The following is a 20252-nucleotide window of genomic DNA, read 5'->3' as shown; positions in this document are numbered from 1 at the left end:
TGTTGGAGATGGTCTTTAGGACAATCTGCATAAATGCAGGCTTTTATCCTTTCCCTGACAAAGCCCCTCTGTCTTTTATAATGGGGAGGTGGCAGAGAAAATGTGTTTTTATTGTTTGGGAAGGAGGATGGCTGAAAACACCATTTCTGCCTTCATTCCTTGGCCTTTGGTGCCATTCTAATGTATGGTTTTTTCCTCTAATCCCGAACTACCTTCACCGACTTCATTTGTGCTGGATGATACGCCTTCTTCATAGTGGAAATCGTCTTGGACACCAAAGCCATTCTAAGATCATGACCAATGTATTCAGCTTATTTCAACCTTTTCCCCCAAAGTATGACACCAGCATCTGATCGTACTGGGTACATCTCAACATGAGGAGGACATGAAGTGGGTCAAGCAAGCCCTTGGAAGAGGGCTATTGGATTCCCAAGGAGTCTTTTGCTTACCCCTGCCAATTTGCAGTGTTTGCCATGGAACTCTTATTCTGTCCTTCTAATATTTTTTTTTGTCTGCCATCATCTTTTCACAGTGGGCTAAGGGAGGGCTAAGTTATACCGACTAACCTGTTTAGACAAGCTTTGTATATACTTTTTCACATAACTCAAAAGATATCAGAGACCTTGGATTTGCACTCAGCTGGTATTATTAATCTCTAAATGGAGTTGGCCAGTTGCAGTGTGTTTTCGTTGACTTTACCTACAAATACTAAAACTTTAAAGGACTGATTAACTTGAATTTTAAAAAAAGTAACATTTGTGGTCTTATATTAGTGGCATTCTTTGTTTTTGCTAGTGTTAGCCCCAGATCTACAGGTTGCTGTCTGTGTGGGGTGTGGCCAGTGTGACCAGCGGTCTCCTCTTTGAGATAGGAGCTTGCTCCACATGTGTGGGCTCAAAGCCAGGCTTAATCCTGCTATCTAAACACAAACAACACTGAAACCTTTTTTTTTGCAGATTAACAATCTGAGTTAGCTAGTTTGCAGAGTTCAGGAAAATCTCTTGAAAAATTGAATCTAATGACTTTTTCAAGTGGTGAGTGGTAAGCATAGTTGATCAGTAAAAACACATTTTTGTTTTGTACCATCTTGTAAAAACTCAGCCCACCTGATTACATAACATGTGATTTTTACAAAAACACTGATCTTGAGTTCACAATATTCTTTGAATTTTGGAAGAAGTAGAAAATACCTATTATAATAGTCCTTCTTGGGCAAAGAGCCTGTCAGTATTTCCATTATAAAATGCAGTTTTTAAGGGGTTTAGCATTCAACTGTAAAACTTTGTTCTTGGCTAATACTATGTATACAAAGATCTCTGCCCAAGAACAATTTTTAAAAAAATGAATTTTGAGGAAGCTCAAAGATCTGTAGCCACGTGAGTTGTGAGGTTTGGTGGCAGGCCCAATTTCATTGACCTAATGCAGCACCTCTGAAAGCAAAAGAAGAAAGGTGTGGTTTTGGATAGTAGGCTCTTAGGGAAGATGGGAAAGACCATGATGACAAAGAAGATGATGATGATGATGGCTTTACCCTAAGAGGAAGCTTCATTGTTGTTTTATGAAGATAATGTCAACCAAAAGACCCACATGGCTTCAGAGAAGCCATGTATGAGGTCATGTTTCATTTCTGGATGTAAAGATTTAGAGCTAGAAAGGACCTTTAATTTATCTCCATTTTCCAGATTAGAATAGAGTCCAGTGACTTGCTCAGGGTCACATTAGTAGTAAGTATCAGAATTGTGATTCAGTCCTAGCTGGTCTGTTCTTAAAGCCTGGGGCTTGTGGGGAGAAGGGGGCTCTGCCCTTTCCTCTGGCTTTTTTTTCTGGCTTGCTTCTTCTACAGGATTCCTTGGTCATTTTATTCAGAGGACCATGGAGGTCACGTGGATGATGCTCTGAGATTCTTGGAGCTTATCTTTCTTTTTTTTTTTTTAATTAATTTTATTTATTTTCAGTGTTCTGCAATCACTACCATATAACTTAGATTTTTTTTGTCCCCCTTTCCCCCTCCCTCCCTGAGATGGCATACAGTTTTGTATAGGTTCTACATATACATTCCTATTAAGTACATTTTCACTATAGTCATGCTGTGTAGAAGAATTAAAATGAGTGAGAGAAATCATATAACAAACCAAAATGTAATACATACACACACACACACACACACACACACACACACACACACACACACACACAAATGATCTGCTACAATCTGCTATTGAATTCCATAGTTCTTTCTCTGGATGTGGAAGGCATTTTGCCTTAAAAGACCATTGGGAATTAAAGTCCTTGCATTGCAGTGATGTTCCAAGTCTACCAGAAAAAACTCTCACACACTGTAGTCGTTGCTGTGCACAAAGTTCTCTTGGTTCTGGAGCTTATCTTTCTTATGTAGCTCTGGTGACTTGGGCATGCCTTTTCTGACAGAGTGCTGACCAAGTGGCAAATGTCCCTAAATTAGGAGATAGGGATTTTCTACACAGACACTCAGAGCATATCCCTTTGAGTTCTCTTTTTTGACTTTGTAAGTCTTCTTTAAGCCCTGGGAATGTTTTAGCTTTTCAAGCAAATGAACTCCAGCCTGGGTCAGTTCTTTACTTTTTGCAAAAATACCTATACCCTTATTTCCCAGGCATGTTTAGTTGTGTGCTACTGCTTGTTACGGCCTGGGTTCTTTTTTTGTTGGTCGCCAAAGCTCATCAGGAGATTCCCTCCAGAGCTAATTTCATATGTGGTAACCAGATTGGTCTTAGAGACCACAACAGCTTCCTCTGTTGTATCAGCTTCTGAACCAAAAACAGCTCACACCATGGTCATGGCCCAGAGGGAACATTGGAGGTCTTGTGGGTTTGAAATGAAATGTGGCTTCCTATGAAATATGTATTCGGAAATGAAATTGTCATACTCTGGAGGTCAGAAGTGAATCTCGGTGCTGAAGAAGAAAAGTACCTTATGGAGAAGAATACTCTTAATTTTACCAAAGGCTGAGTCTTTAAGTAAGTCCACACTGAAGGTAGAACAAGATGTAATGAAGCTTTAGTTTATGCTAAGAAAAACAGTAGCTGTCTTAAGCAAACCTGACTTCAGAAAGTTACTGCTTATTCGAAGGCTTGAACACTTCATAGCAACGTAGAGTCCTTGCACGAGAAAGGATTTCACAACTTGTCTGGTCTAGCTCCTTTCCAGACAAGGGCTCCCCACGTTGATTCAGCTCCCTACTTTGCGTGGCTCTTCAGCCTTTCTCTGGATAGCTCAAGTGAGGAATTTTTGGCTTATTTCTTCTCAGTATCTGCCTCCTCCTGGTTTCTATTTATTGGTCTGAGTTCTGCCCCCAAGAACCAAACCAAACATCCAATTCCTCTCTATGAGATATGCCTTCATATATTTAAAAGCATCTCTCATTTTCCTCCTAAGCCTTCTTTTCTTCAGGTTAAATGTCATCAGGTCATCCAGCCAGCCTTCTACAGAGTGTTTTTAAGTCCTTTTGCCCTCTTGCTCTCCCTCCTCTGGGCATGATGCTACTCAGGGCAGACCTTGTCATGGACATAGATAAGAGAGACCTTTGGAAACTCTCTTAAAAATTGGAGATATTAGAGCTGCCCTTTCCTCAGTCATTGGGGGGTTTTGTAGTGCAAAGTGTGGGCCTCAAGGATCAGGCCCCCTTTTCTTGACCTACATCACTTTTATAAGAAGTGTAATAAACATGTGCCCTGAGGCTTCATCCTTCATTGAGCGGCTCCCAACAAATGCCAGATAAACTCCAAATGGATACATGACTTACACATAAAATATTACATCATACACAAATTAATGGAGCAAGGAAGAAATTGCCTTTCAGAGCTATGAATAGGGAAAGAGTTCATTACTAAACAAATGTTTTGATTATATAAAATTGAAAAGCTTTTGCAAAAATAATTTTAATGCGGTTAAAATTTGAAGAGAATCAGGTAACTAGGGAAAAAAATCTTTGTAACAGTAGAGGCTTCATATCAAAGATATATAAGGAATTTATTCAAATTTATGTTCCCCAGGAGATGAATGGTCAGAGGATATGAACAGGCAGTTTTTAAAGCAAGAAATTCCAAGTTATCAATAACCTTATGAAGAAATGCCCCAAATCACTAATAAGAGAAATGCAGATTAAAGCAACTCCTAAGTTCCATCTCATATTTATCAGATAACCAAAGAGGAAAATGATGAATATTGGCTGGACTATGAGAAGACCGTGTGCCTTGTGACTACTGCTGGGGCTGTGAATTAGCATAGTCATTTCCGGAAAATAGTTTGGAACTGTGTTCCCTAGAGCTTCTAAGCTTTGTGTATCTGTTAACCAAGCAGAACCAACTGTACCCTCAAAGGAATCACAGCAAGAGGAGAAGGACCTCCATGTGCACAGATACCCCTATTAGCCCTTCTGGTGGTCGCCCCAAACTGGAAGCCGAGGGGGTGCCCTAGTTACAAAAAGGGCAGTCTGTGCTTTTAACAGAATGTTACCAGGCCATAAGGAATGATGAAATAGTTTCAGAGGAAACGTGTATGAAGGGCTAGAGAGTGGAGTGAGCAGAAGTAGAGAACACTCCTCTTTTCCACCCCCCACCCCCACCCCCACCCCCACCCCCCACTCGATGGTGAGCTCCTGGAGGTCAGAGACAGTCTTTTTTTGGCATTTGTATCCTCAGCACTTAGCAATACAGTGCCTTGTACTTAGGAAGTGCTTAACCAATGTTTGTTGACTGACCAGATTCACTCAGTGATAACAAGATTATAGAGAACTACTACTTGGAAAGGCTTTAGAATTCTTTTTCAAGTCCAGAGGATGGAAGGCAACCATGCCACCTACCTTCTACCAGAATGAGCAGTTCATTATTGGAAGTGAAGTGACCAATGAGGAAATTTGTTTTGTCGCACTATGATTTTTTTTTTTTCCTTAAAAAATATTAGACTTATCAGAAATCTCATGAGGCACACAAATGAGTAGAATTCCCCTGGACAGATGTCCTCATTTTCTTACCACCTACAATAATAGCCCACCATGACTTTGAATGGTGCAGTCAATCCAAATCATTACTGATACTCTTGAAATGGGAGGCATACGCTCTTGTGCTGTGTGTTGCACATTTCCTTTCCATGATAACTAGAACAACATCACAGTGGCATGCTCTGTGTCCTCTGTGTCTTACTCCTCACCTTCATGCTGCATGGAGTCCTGTGAGTTCAAGTGGAGGAGACCACTAAGCAGGTTAACTGCAGACAGTGGTTCCATTTTCATTGCTGATAGGCATCCCCTGACCTCTCTATTCCTGTTTCTTTCTCAACCACAACCTCTCTTTTCCTCTGGAAGGAACTGATCTGAGTAATCATCTAACCAATGCTAGCCCTGACTTCGGATTCATCCTTATGGGCCTTATGGGCCTGGGTGCTCCAAGATACTTTTGTGGTTTTGGAATGCTCGTTCTAGACATGCATTCTGTAAAAGGTTCCACAATCTGCTGGGTTTATTCTGATTAGCTGGAGGGCTGTCCACAGCTGGCTACAGGTGTGCTAGTGCCAGGATGTTAGGTACAGGCAGTTCTTGATCTTGAGTTAGCCTAATGGGGTTCAGGTGCTTCAGACACTTTGGGATTCCTGGCAAGTAATGACTATCTCCTCCCTGCACATACTCAGTACTGTGACCTTGAAGCATACAGTGTCAGATTTTGTGGTCCTTTTCCTTCCTACCTGTGGCAGATTCTAGCAGAGATCACCAGTCATCTAACTTCTTCCCTCTCCCCCACCCTGTGAAAATATTCTGAATGGTCTGTAGATGGGGCAGGAAGATTGCTGACCTGAGGGGCAACAGCCAATGGATCAGTGTCCCGAAAGGACAACATTGGCACTGGGTGCCTGGGAGGGGGATGACTCTGGGGAGAACGTTTCTCTAGTAACTTAAAAAAAATTAATTTATTTGTTTTCAGTTTTCTACAGTTACTTCCATAAGTCTTAGATTTTTCTCCCCCTCCCTCCCTGAGACAGCATGCAATCTTATATGGGTTCTATATATGCATTCTTATTAAACATATTTTCACATTAGTCATGTTGCATAGAAGAATTAAAATGAATGGGAGAAATCATGAGAAGAACCAAACCAAAACAACACATAACATGAGAGAAAATATTCTGCTTCATTTTGCATTCTCATCCCATAGTTCTTTTTCTGGATGTGAATAGCATTTTGTCTCAAGAGTCCTTGCATTGCTGTGAAGGGCTAGGTCTGTCAGAAGCAGTCCTCATACACTATAGCTGTTACTGTGTACAGTGTTTTCCTATTTCTCCTCATTTTACGCATCTCTATCACTTACTAGGTCTTTTACGTGGTCTTTACTTCATGCTGCTGTCACACACCAACTTGTGGTTGTGGTTTGGAGAGGCAGTATTCAATAACAAAGGTTTTATTAAATTAAAAATATTTATTAGGTGCCTCATCTGTGCAGAATAGCGTGTTAAAACCAGAACTGGTCCTGACATTCTGTTAGTGGGAGAGTGGATATTCCCGTATCTTGTAACTTTCTGGTTTTATACCAGCATTATTGGTTGTCAAATCATAGGATCACCTAGTTTTCATGAGCTGGCCAAGATCACTTTTGGAAAAGTATTTCAAGTTCAATTTCTGATATTGTCCCTTGGCAATTATGGTTTTTGGGCTGCCATGGTAGCCTATAGCTAATACAGCAAAAATGTCTTCTTCCTTCTTACAGGTTTATACAGCACTTTCCATTTCCCAAAGAGTCCCTTCATTGTCCTAGTCCTCGTTATTGGATACCCCCATATCTGGAGTCTTGGAGCCATTTTTTTCTTTTTTTCTTTTAGACTCAAAGGCCAGAATATGAATACAGCATAGAGAAAAGACACAAAAACATATAATGGAGCCATTTTCCATTGTCCCCGCAGCCATGAACATCTTTTTTTCCCCTCAGGAAGCATGTCTGCCTTGTACAGTGGCAGTTCCAGAGTCACTACAAAAAGATAGAGACACTTTAAGAGAATTGTGCATTTCAAAACAGATCTGAAGAGATTCCTCATATCAGTTGAGGCTGCATTTGTAACAGAGCTTGCACTGGGAAAGAGAATGCTGCCCAATTATACTTCCTGTAGACTTTGAGAAAGAAAAAAAATGCCTCTGTGGGCTCCTGGAATATTTCTCTAAAGAACCTTAGCAAGTCATACCAATCAAACTACCAAAAATTATTTTATAGAGCTAGAAAAAATAAAAACAGAATTTATGTGGCAGAATAACAGGTCAAGAATATCAAGGAAATTAATTTAAAAAATGTAAAGGAAAGTAGACTATGTACCAGATCTCAAACTATGTTGTAAAGTGGTAATCATCAAAACTGTTTGGTACTGGCTAAGAAATAGAGTGGCAGATCAGTAGAATAGGTTAGGTGCACAAGATACAGCAGTAAATGACCATAGTAATCTAGTATTTGATAAATCCAAAGACCCCTCAGTTTCTGGAACAAAAATTCACTATTTGACAAAAACTGCTGGGAAAACTGGAAAAACAGTATGGCAGAAACTAGGTATAGACTAACATCTTACACTGTATACCAAGATAAGGTCAAAATGGGTACACGATTTAGAAATAAAGGTTTATCCATAAGCAGATTGGGAGAGCAAGGAATAGTTTACCTGTCAGATCTATGGAGAAGGAAAGAATTTAGGACCCAACAAGAGATAAGAGAGTATTACAAAATATAAAATGGATCATTTTGATTATATCAAATTAAAAGGTTTTTGCACAAACAAAACCAATGCAGCCAAGATTGGAAAGGAAGCAGAAAGCTAGGAAACAATTTTTATAGCACGTCTGTGATAAAGACTTCATTTCTAAAATATGTAGAGAACTGAGTCAAATTTCTAAGAATAAAAGTCATTTCCCAATAGCCAAAGGATATGAACAGGCAGTTTTCAGATGAAAAAATCAAAGCTCTCTGTAGTTATGTGAAAAAGTGCTCTAAACCCTATTGATTAGAGAAAGGCAAATCAAAACAACTGTGAGGTACCACCTCATACCTATTAGACTGGCTAACATGGCAGTAAAGGAAAATGATAAATGTTGGAGGGGATGTGGGAGATTGGGACACAAATGCACTGTTGGTGAAGTTATGAACTGATCCATTCATTCTAGAGAGCAATTTGGAACTGTGCCCAAAGGGCAGTTGAACTGTGCATACCTTTTGACTTAGCAGTGCCACTACTCGGTCTGTTTTCCAAAGATTTAAAAGAAAGGGAAAAGGATGTACTTGTACAAAATATATTTATAGCAGCTCTTTTTGTGGTGGCAAAGAATTGGAAATTGAGAAGATGCCTGTCATTTAGGGAATAGCTGAGTAAGTTGTGGTATATGAAAGTAAGGGAATACTATTGTGCTATAAGAAATGATGAACAGACAGACTTCAGACAAACCTGGAAAGACTCACATGAACTGATGCTGAGTGAGGTGAGCAGAACCAGGAGAACACTGTACACAGTAACAGCAGCACTGTACAGTGATCAACCATGAATGACATAGCTATTCCCAGCAGTATAGTGATCTGAGATATTTCCAACGGAATCATGAAAAATGCTCTTCATGTCCAGAGAAAGAACTGATGCAATCTGAATGCAGATCCAAGTAGACTATTTTTCATGTTTGTTTTTCTTTTGGTCTGTTTCTTCTTTTACAATATGACTAATATGGAAATATGTTTTACATGATTGCACATATATAACCTATATCAAATTGCTTACCATCTTAAGGAAGGGGTAGAGGAAGAAAGGAGGGAAAAAATTTGGAACTTTGAAAGTTTTTAAATAAATGTTAAAATTTGTCTTTGCTTGTAATTGCAATAAAATAAAATACTGTTAAAAATAAATGCAGTTTGAAAAAAAAGGAAAAAAAGAACCTTAGTGTGACTTCACAGCATCTCTTAGCATTCTTTAAGCATTTGGGATGCCCCTGTGAACCTGAAGAAGCCATCCAATTCACCCTCAGGCTCTGAGGAACAGACTCCCTGAGAATCCCAAGCTGCAGAGAAGGTATCTGCAGTGACTGAGGAATTTCACTTGTCTTAGAGTTCTCTGCGTAAATCATGGTTTCATTTCCTTTCCCCAGTTCTTCTATCTACTGATCTGTGTCCATGCTTTTTTCCTTTGTAAAATGTTTGCTTGGTTTGCATATTCCAGGCAGGTCCTAAATCTTAGCAATCCTCCCCCCAACATCTCTCACATATCTGCTTCTTTCTCTTCACATGATGTCGTTTCACATCAGAAATAGCCTGTTTATCCATCAGCTTTGCTGCTGCCCCCTGAGGACCGTGGGCCTTCCCATCTGACTTGGAGTAGAAACTTTCTCTGTGTATTGTCTCCCATTTGGATGAGAGCCCATTGATGACAGACTTGTCTGTCTGCGCCCTCCTCACTCAGCTGAACTCTCTACATGTGTGCTTTACCTGTAGTCAGGGCTTTCTTCCTTCATTCCTTCATTCATTCATACATGTATACATAGAGTAAGTGCCTTGCTCATTCATTCATCCATTCCTCCATTGCCTCCAGCAGAGCTCTGGCCCCCATCGGGGTGGACAGGTTCAAAGGCAGTGATATGACTTGAAGTTTGTGAGGAAACTGTCTTGAGACTATGTAATTAGTATGGAGAAAGACCTTTGCTGGTTTGGATTTTATATATGTATATATACATATGTATAATATATGTATAATATATGTATATGTGTATGTTTGTGCGTATATATACATATATGTGTATATAAAAATATATAGGTATATATGCATACATACATATATTTAAAACTTTATTGACATTTCATTCCATGGGCTTGAGGGATGTTCCAGGATTCAGAGGCATAGTATGTGTATGTATGTCAGAGTCAGTCAGTAAACATTTATTAAGCACCTACTATGTGCCAGGCACTGGGGATATAGAGAAAGGCGTAGGACAATCATCGCCATCAAGGAGCTCATAGTTGGGGGAGGGGGGATCTTTAGGTTGGGGGTGGCTCTAGAACAGTCCTGTCACTAGGGAGAGGATTTCTTTTTGCAGTATGCTGAAGTCCAGTAGAACAGTGTGGTGGCAGATGGTGAGGTGAATGCCTCTTTGAAGGAGGTAGGCGGGAGGATGTCCCATATGTCCACCCCAGCGCTCTTCAGTCACAGGAACGGAGGGCCTGGGCTGGCCCAGGGTAAGGGGTAATGATGGAAGAGGAAGTACAGAACTGATTTGTATTTGATTGTTCAGAAGACAGTGAGGGTTGTGGAGCTTAGAATAGTTTATTTGGGGTGAACATTGCCTAAAGCAGAGCAACGGGACTTAAGGTGGAAAATGATAAACTGGGTTAGATCATTGGCATTGAGACCTGGAATGTAGATTAAAGTTCTCCTTCTATTGAGTCAACATCAGACCAAAATCCAGGGCCTCTGTGTGTCTGGTCAATTAGGGTAGCCCTGGGATGAGGTTCATGTAGCATGGGGAAACATGGAGTGATTGTGACTGAATTCACTGGAGGAGACAACTGAGATCCATCAGAACATACACAGTGGGTTCAGAGGGGAGAGAAGGAATGTGGTTCTGTCCTCAGACTGAGGGCTTGGGAGAGCTTTGGAAGAAAGAAGAAGACCAGCTCTGTCTTGGAGCAGCCTTGACAAGGAGAACTGATACAATGAACACATTTTTAGGAAATCACAAGAATACTTAGAACAAGGGTGGAGAACTTGTGGCCTTGAGGCCACAGGTGTGGCCCTTTGACTGAATCCAAATATATGTTTGCTTTGTGAAGTTTGGATTCAGTCAAAGGGCCACACTTGAGGATGTAGAGGGCCACATGCAGCCTCAAGGCCACAGGTTCCCCACCCCTGACTTAGATAAAATACAAAACATAGATATCACAATTTAATTATGTAAACAAAGAAACTGCCAAATGTTATAGCAGCCATGATATTTTTTAACCTATTTGCTCTTTAAAACTCTCAAAATGTAAAGTGGTTTGGAATAGCGTTCAGAGCAATCCAGCTCTGTCTTTCCTGTTTAAACCAATCAAACCTTTGGCTCTTGGAGACTGGAGATAGTGGGTTATGTGAGAGAAAGAGCAGGTTGACCAGAGTGGTTGGATCAGACAGTGTGGGAAGGGGATGCAGTGAGAGATGGGGTCAGATTGTGAAGGGCTTTAAATCCCAAATAAGGAACTTTCCATTTGATCCTGGATGTATGAGAGAGCTGCCAGAGTCCCTTGAATCTTGGGGGTGATGTAGTTAGTGCTGCCCTTTAGGAAAGTCTCTGTAGTCCCTGAGGTGATCTAATCTCCCTGTCTTCGTTGGAGGCTCACTCATTCTTCTAGTCACTTGGATTCACAGCTTCTCAGTCACCTTCAGCTCTTCATTTTTCCTTCCCCCTCCATTTAGTCCATTTAATTAATGAATTAGCTGCCTTAGTGGGTGATTCACCCTCCACACCGTTTCTTCTCCATATCTTTCTTGCTGCTTAACACAAGCCCTCTTCCTTTCTTCCTTCCACCTCCGCTGTCTCCCACTCATCCTTGTAGCCACCAGAGTGAGTTTCTCAGAACGTTGTTCTCTAGCTCCAGAACTTTTGCTGGCTCCCCATTACCTCTAGGATAAATTGCAGGCTCATCTTTTTGTCATTTAAAGCATGTATTTTTTTTAACTGTTCGTCTTGAAGATTATGTATCTGTCTCTCTCTCTCTATCTGTATATCACTCTATATCTCGTATGTATCTGTTTCTATACATGTTACCATCCCTCTGAGGGCAGGGATTTTTGTTTTCTTTTATATTCCAGCAATTATGACAGTGTCTGGAATGTAAAAGTGCTTAACCGATGAATTAAACCTTTCCCAATCTGGCTTCAATCTTAACTTTCTCCACAGACTTCCCATTACTCTCCCATACACACCTTTAGTTCCAGCCACCCTGGTCCACTTGCTGTCCCTGGTCCTTGATCTTTTATCTTTAACCCCTGTGCCTGGACCCTACAGAGACCCTCAAGACTTGGCTAACGCAGCCCTTTTGACAGCCAGTGCTGTTAGGACTCTCCCTTCCCGCACCATCTGGACTGGTTTTTACTTAGTCTGTGTTTTCTCCATCATTAGCTGGGTTTGCTCTGCCCATAGAATTTATGTTCCTTGAGAGCAGGGGTAGGTTTTGGTCCTTGTTTCCTCAGCATTCCCCCATTCTTGTTTGTTGTTTTTTAATAAACTAATGAAGGTGGTAGAAGTGAAAAGATGGGTAGGTGACTCACTGCTCTTCTGTAGCTATCCCTGTGTCTTTTCTCTGCTGAGTTCTGGCATCTCAAGTTCCAGGTCTCCCTCATCTTCTCCTTTTCTCAGCTCTTTATTGTGCATACTCTGGTGCTGTGTTGGGCTGTAGCATGGGCCTGGCCTGGAGCTTCCTTCTGCCTGCTCTTTAAAGGTTTCTAGGAGTTGGAAGGTAGCCCATGTGGCGATTCTCCTTTTTGGCCATGGCAGCTTAGGAAATCTGCTTAGGAATCTGCTGTGGTGCAGAGGGGTCACAGTCAGTACTGGTGAATATCCTGTGAGTCCTGCTTGGAGGGCCACATCTCATGGGTGGCTGCAGCTGGAATGAGGACAAAGGCTGCTAGTAGTCATGGGCACACTGGGGGCATTTTCATTTGATCCTGTCTTCCTGGCTGTGGGAGCCCTACTACTGTAGCATTCTCTTCCTCCCTCTCTCCCCTGTGCCTAGCTCTCTGTTTCTTTTGTAATTCATTATCTGCATGATCTTTATCAGGTATGAGATCAGCACCCACACTATCAAACAGGGCCCTCTTGACTGGAGAAGGACCAGGTAGAATTAAAGTGTGTCATTTCAGTGCCACAAGGTACAGCTCTGTGGGATCCCCCCACCATTTGGGCTGTTGGTGTTCTTTGGGCCACTCGAGTCAGGTTTCATAGCCAGGGCTTTTTACGTCTCCTACTTTACCATGTAATGTTTGCTGTTAAGCTTGCCACAGAAACAAATGAGATACATGCATACTCATGTGTGCACATGTGCATAACTATATTTTTAAAGAAATAAACTGAAAATAAAGATGACATATCTGAGTCATAAAATGTAGCAAGAGCTCAAAGACAATCACATTTGAAAAATTTAAAGATTTCAGGTTTAGTGTTTCCTAAGATTAAGAAGATAAAACATGAACCAAAGAGAAAAGTTAGTTCATTAGGGTAATATTTAAGATAATAATTTCTTAATAAAGAAAATTTTTAAATGCAAAAAAGAATTCAGGGATTTGAACTCAACCATTTCAAAAAGAAAATACTCAGAAACACAGAGCAGTTAGGTGTTTGTTGTCTCTGACTTGTTGATAAGTCTTCTTGGGTTCTTGATGCAGACTGATTAGAACAGTGCATTTGGAATTGACTTCTTTTTCATTGTTGTTTTTCTGGGTCTTTGTGGTGGTTTTCACTAGTTGTAATGATTCCTGCTGATTGGAATTGATGGCATTCAGTCTTTATTATGGAGAGGACATTTCACTTGACAACCTTTCCTGACTTGTCACGGCTAGAGGTCTTGTGTTGTGGGGTCTGCATGTGATCTAAAGGGAACATTAATCTTTTTGGTCAGTGACCAGGAGTTTACTTGAATATATCACCACTTAGCTATTAGTGATCTAATGGTTACTTATCCTTCACTGGTTAGTGACTGTCAGACTCATTTGTTGGTTGGGGCATAAGAACCCATGTGTCCTTGTCTTGGGCATTTGACTGGAGAGAGAGAGAAGGAGGTGGATTGGGCAGCTGGTGATTAGAAAGGTCTGGACCCCCAGCATTTTAGTCCCATCTTCACTTTGTTCTCCCCAAGACCTTTATGATGCCCATTTGACAGAGACTGTACCATGCCTTTGTGCACCTATGCCCAGAGTGCTCACCCTTCTCATCTCTGCCTCCTGGACCCCTTGCTCTCCTAGGCTGAGTTGAAGTGTCCCCTCCTACAAGAGGCACTGTCTGATACTTTCAGCTGTTAGTGTCAAGCCCCACTCCTTCTTCCTTCACAGGATTTTTCCAAAGTGTTTCTTTTCTGAACTAATGTGTGTCCCGGCTTCCAGCTTGGTCCTTTTTGACATGAGGAGCTATTTTAATCACAGAATGAAGCTTGGTTTTCTTCTAACTTCATATTCATTTTGATCTTTACTTGAACAAGTCAATGATCTGATTGTGAACAGGCAGCTAATTTGGGGATGATTTCCATGTCATTGGCCAGCCATTCCCTCCCTGTTCAGATAGACTCAATTTCATTTCTGGGGTGATGCTATCTAGTGCTCCACATGTTAGGAAACGTCACCTTCCCTTGAAGATGTTCAGGTGATAGGTCCCAAGCCTTTGGTGTCTACTTTGATTTCTTAGCACTAAGCAATATCTTCTGGCTTTGTTGCCATCTTCTCCATAGTCCATCTTTGCATAAGAGTATTCAAGCTTCCATTGCTCTGATTTGTGAGGTCTTCTTGAGTTCTTTGTCAGAATCCTCTTCATCTTTCTTCTCCTCTGTAGCTTAGGTTGGCACATCAGCTGTCATGTTTGAAGTGACCTTTTAGCAGATGCTCTTCTTGAGCATTGGGTTGTAAGATGCGCAGATGTCCCATGAAAAGATGCTTCTTGTGGCCTTCAGACTTCTGTTGCCCCATCTCCTTGACTTTTCAAGGAGGGTCTCAGCATCATCTTTCTAATGAGCTGAAGCTTCCTTTAACTTTCTGGTTTCATTATAACATGATTGTCAGCATTGCTATCATTCATTTCCTCCATTTGCTATGTGTACGCATTGGACAAAGATAGCACATTCAGACTACTAGCAGAAAGCTAAAATTAATAGATTCTCTGTCCCCAGGACCTGACTCAAAGTCTTTCTGCCATCATGGAGACTGTCATCACTTGAACTTTGCTGGCATAGTCTTTGAAAGTCCAGGATCATTACCTCCAGTTTGTGATGAGCATTGGAATAGGACTTTGTGGGATCTGCTATCCCAGGTGGTCTTCCTTTTAGGTCTTCTCCAGGCTTAATTCTCCTAGGCCCTGGGGATCAGTACCTTACACAGTGCCAGAAAGATATCAAACACTTAATAAACGTTTGTTGGGTTAGATTAAATTGAATTGGATATATCAAAAAAGTTTGTGTATGTTCAGGGTTGGGGTCATAGGATCATAGCTTAAAGTAGGAAAGACCTCAGTAGCCTTGAAACATATAAAATCCCCCCAGCCTGAGTGATGCTACCCATACTGATTCTGGTAGGTGCTTTCTATGCTAGAAAAATGATCCATCTGTTTTAGCATCTCTCTGAGTGATTTTTATCATATTCATACCTAAAATTGGATATTTCCCCTGCATATAGATTTCTTTGCTGAAAATCTCCAATATTCCCCAAAGAACAAATTGTTGTAAGTAAATTGTTGTCATCTGAAAATCTATGGACTCTTTTAGGTAGTGCTGAAGGATCAAACAGATTCACATACAGAGGCACCTTTGAATGTCCAAGGCTCAGCACCACCTGGTATGTTTGAATTCTACTCTGTTTTCCTATTGAGTGACTAATGACTAGTATTGTGATGAGATCCATTCAAATCAATTTGAATCAGATTCTTCTTTCCATTGCAGTTGATTGTTAGTGAAGTTCTTGGTGGCTTCAGGATGTACACCTACCTGCTTTCCTCTGCCCTAAGCAGAGCACACTAGGGATGAGTCTTCAGTCTGTGCCCCACCTTAGGAAGGACCTTGACCAGCTGGAGATCTTCCAGAGGAGGTCAGCCAGGGTGATCAGGCCTCCCACAGGAAGGCTGACTTTTGTGGCCCAGAGAAGATAGCTTGTCTTCTTTGTTGCTTTTTGAGTACAGGATAGGAAGTGGGAAGGTCATGTGCTCTGCTTTGTGTTTCCGTTGTTAGCACCGTGGTCAGGTGCCTCTGCTCCTCTGCTACATGATACCATTGATGAGGGGCCATGGATTGTTGTGTATTTGAGGCCAAACTGGAATGGTTGGTAGTAGGTATATCTCTAAGGTCGTCCTTAGCATGCATACCCTCTGTATTTCTGGTAAACGGGGGTCATTCTCTCTCAGACCATGCATGCTCACCCATGCCTGCCTCCAGTTGCCACTCATCTACGTCTCTCTTGTTGAGATCACATGAAGCAGAAACAGCTGCAGTTTGACTTCCTCGATGCCGAGATTGAGTGGGCCCTCTTCCCTTTGACTTTTCCAGGTAATTAAGACAGAAGACAGTGATAAAGGAGCCGATGCTGTGCCTGAGTCTGATGTCTCTGAGGAGCTGCTGGAGACTTCCCCCATGCAGCTTGGGAGGAGGCGCACAGGTCACAGCCCTGATGTCATCCTGGAATCTCAGCTGAATGACAGTGAGACTGAGGATGGACAGGAACATGGGCCAGGCATGCTGGCTGACAGTGCCCAGGAGAAAGGTGAGTATCAGCTGCTGATCACATGCTGGAAAGGGTATTAAATGCTGGACATATTTTTTTTAGAGTACATAGAACTGAAATGGGACCTTTACTTTCAAGGCCTAACTGGTGTTTGGGAATGATTTGGCTTGTGGTCACTACTTTGAATTGTACCATCTTGGAGAAGGAAGGGCACTTTGAGGTCCCAGAACCCCATTCTCAATAGAAACATCCCTGACTCCTTCTTATTCTACCTCTGTTGGAAGGAACTCAGATCCTGCAGCAAGAGGGGTCATCTGGGCAATAACATAACCTACAATGTTGTTGTTCTTGTTTTGCTTTTGAAGTTTGACATTTTCTATAAGCACTGCAGTCTTTCTCAGAGAGGCCTGGAAGGACTTCTATGAACTGATGCTGAGTGAAAGGAGCAGAACCAGGAGAACTCTGTACACAGCAACAACCACAGTGTGTGAGCGATTTTTCTGGTAGACTTAGAACTTCATTGCAATGCAAGGACCTGAAAAATTCCCACTGGACTCTTGAGGCAAAATGCCTTCCACATCCAGAGAAAGAACTATGGAATTGGATCTCAGAATGAAGCAGACCATTTTCTCTTGTATTATGTTTTGTTTTGTATTCATGGTTTCTCCCATTCATTTTAATTTTTCTATGCAGTATGGCTAAAGTGAAAAGGTATTTAATAAGAATGTATGTGTAGAACCTATATAAGATTGCACACCATCTCAGAGAGAGAGGGGGAAAAAATCTAAGATATATGGAAGTGATTGTAGAAAATGGATAACAAATAAATTAATTAATAATAATAAAAAAGAGAAATGGGGGAAAAAAAGAACTGCAGTCTTCCACTATAGTGCATGTAAAGCAGCAGCAAGACAGCTTTGAAAGTTCTTCAGGAAACAGTAAGAGCCATTTTCTTTTAAAAATGGAGTTTTCCACTACTTGTTTCACTTAGAATATTCCTCCTTTTTTACATGCATGTGAATGTGTATATGCACACACAGTCTTGTGCACTTAGCCTGCAAGTGTTCAGTGGGAGGGGCTCAGTGGCTGAGGAACTGTCTTGGGCAGGTTTGTGTTCACTCTTCTGAGACCCTTATTAAGCCTTTGGAAGAAAACTCAACATGGTGACCAACAACCACCAAAGGGGTTTTCTGTAGGAACATTGAAAAGAGCTAATGAGCTGGCCAGAAACATAGATGGGGAGGGAAGATAGAAACCTTCCAGTTAGGCTTTTCAAGAACTTTCTGTGGAAGGAATACACATTCCAGCTGGATGCATTTTAAGTGCATCTTACAGTAGGAAGAGACTGAGCAATCTTGACCTTTAAGGACTGGGTCCGACAGTGGCTTTGTCCAGAAAGGAATTCAGGCCCTGATCCCAGTTCAGGGATAGAAGCAACACACATGTTTATTGAACACTGAGATATTCAGGGGCTACTAAGTGGCAATGTAGTGGATAGAGCTCTGAGCCTGAAGTCCGGAAGACTCCTCTTCCTGAGTTCAAATCTGGCCTCACATACTTACGAGTTGTGTGACCCTGGGCAAGTCACTTAACCTTGATGGCCTAAGTTTCCTCATTCATAAAATGAGCTGGAGAAGGAAATGGCAAATCACTTCAATATCTTTGCCAGGAAAACCCCAAATGGGGTCAAAAAGAGTCAGACACAACTAAAAAGTAATTCAACAACAACAAATACTATATTCAAGGTACTGTACAAGGCACCGTATAAGCACAGTAAAGGCAGCAAAGAAGTTTTAGGACATGGGCAAGGACATAGGACAAGTTTTAGGACACAGGAGAAGTTACAGAATAAGCGCAATTAAGGAACTAGGACACAAATATGTGAAAGGCTACATGGAAGACTGAAGAACCACTCAAGAGAACAATAAATCAGAAGTCTCAGGGCAGTCAAGATAAGACACATGAACTGTACTGAGTTCCAAGGAAAGGAAGATGGATTCAGGATGGTGAGCAGGGAAGGCTTTGACAGAGGATCTGAAGATGAAGAGGTAAAGACAACCCCCACGTCTGAAATAGGAGAGACAGTGAGTAATGGCACCAGAGACAGGTTTAGTGAAGGGAGGAGGAGCTTTCAGGGAAATGGTATTGAACACCACTTTGCATACAGTGAGGGTGGGATATCTCTGGGACTTCTGGGTAGAGATGTGGGTCCAGAGCTTGGAAGAGGAAATGGGCAGCAATAAAGATTTGGAAGCCATCAGTTTGAAGGACTAAGACTGGAGGAGAAAGAGCAGAGGAACAAGAAAGGAAGCCCAACTCTACAACCTTGAGGGAACATCCACTGTGAAGGATAAGAAAAAGGAGAAGAGGGCAAGGAAGGAGACAGAAAACAAGCAGATGAGAGGCAGGAGAACCAGCGAGAACCAGTAAGCATGAGAAGCCAAGGAGGAGGAAATATGATCATTTGCAATGGAATAAAAGGAAACAGTTGAGCCTCCTTCAGAAATAAGTGTGCTAACCTGATGAACACACCAGGATGATCCATTCCATCACTACCTAAAACAGGGCAAAGAAGGACCCAGGGATTGGGGAATGAGTGAACAAGTTGTGGTACAGGAACATAATTGAGTGTTACTATGTGGTCAGCAAGGGGAAGTGCTCTCTGAAGTGAGACAGCCTGAAGAGATCCAGATGCGCAATGACTGAAATATGGTAAACAAAAAAAGGAGCTGCCAAAAGCGAGTGAGCTCTGGGACCAGAAGGCTTGGGCATCAAACATAGTCACATAGTCCTCCCTTCTCTTCAGCAAAGGGGACTAGGACAGCACAAAGCTGCAGACACTTTCAAACAAAACTTATTTTTAAAAAAACTGGATCACAAAACACAAAAGATACTTTCCAAGGTTGTAAAAGTAGGCAAAGAGGAAAGAAACACGAGTTCATTCAACTAAAAGTTCTAACATTCAAATCAAACTGGCCAAAGCCTTCCTATTCTCCTCAGAGATATAGCACTACATTTGAATACTGGCTCAGAAGACACCATAAGCCTCAATGCAGAGTAAGTTAAGTTAGGAAACTGGGCAAAAATGTTACAGTAAGTTTCTCTGATAAATATCTGATTACTCAAATATACAGGGAATTAAGCCAAATTTAAAAAAATAAGAGCCATTCCCCAACTGATAAATGGTCAAAAGATATGCGCAGTTCTCAGAAGAAGACTTCAAAGCTATTATAGTAACATGCAAAAAATGCTCCAAATCACTATTGAGTAGAGAAATGAAAATTAAAACAACTCTGAGATACTACTTTGCACACATCAGATTGGCCAACATGACAGAAAAGGATGACAAATGTCGGAGGGGAAGTGGAAAAATTGGGACATTAATGCACTCTTGGTAGAACTGTGAACTGGTCCAACCGTTCTGGAGAATAATTTGGAACTATGCTCAAAGGGCTACAAAACTGTATCTGTGATCCAGCAATACCACTAGTAGATCTGTACTTCAAAGAGACCAAAGACAAAGGAAAAAGACCCATACATACAAAAATATTTCTAGCAGTTCTTTTTGTGTAGCAAAGAACTGGAAATTGAGGGGATGCCCATCAATTGGGAAACAGTTGAACAAGATGTTGTATTGATTCCGATGGAATACTATTGTGCTAGAAGAAATGACAATTAGGATGTTTTCAGAAAACTCTGGAACTTATGCAAAGTGAAGTAAGCAGAACCAGGAGAGCAAAGTGCACAGCAACAGTAATATTGTAATAATGATCAATTGTGAATGATTGGGCTACTCTGATCAGTACAGTGATTCAAAACAATTC

The 20252-nt window shown here is 41.3% G+C and overlaps 1 protein-coding gene across 4 annotated transcripts in view; it reads left to right on the top strand.

The window, feature by feature from the left end:
- Positions 1-20252, top strand: part of DIS3L2 (DIS3 like 3'-5' exoribonuclease 2) — a 393028-nt gene that overhangs the window by 119980 nt on the left and 252796 nt on the right. For all 4 annotated transcript variants that reach the window (XM_072637426.1, XM_072637425.1, XM_072637427.1 and 1 more), the window contains one exon: positions 16254-16467. In XM_072637426.1, coding sequence (XP_072493527.1) covers positions 16254-16467 — 214 coding nt within the window. The remainder of the gene's footprint in view (positions 1-16253; positions 16468-20252) is intronic.

The sequence above is a fragment of the Notamacropus eugenii genome, chromosome 2 (assembly GCF_028372415.1).
Source record: "Notamacropus eugenii isolate mMacEug1 chromosome 2, mMacEug1.pri_v2, whole genome shotgun sequence".
Classification (NCBI taxonomy): Eukaryota; Metazoa; Chordata; class Mammalia; order Diprotodontia; family Macropodidae; genus Notamacropus; species Notamacropus eugenii.
Note: the sequence above shows the minus strand (reverse complement) of the source record. Positions and strands in the feature narration are given on the sequence as shown.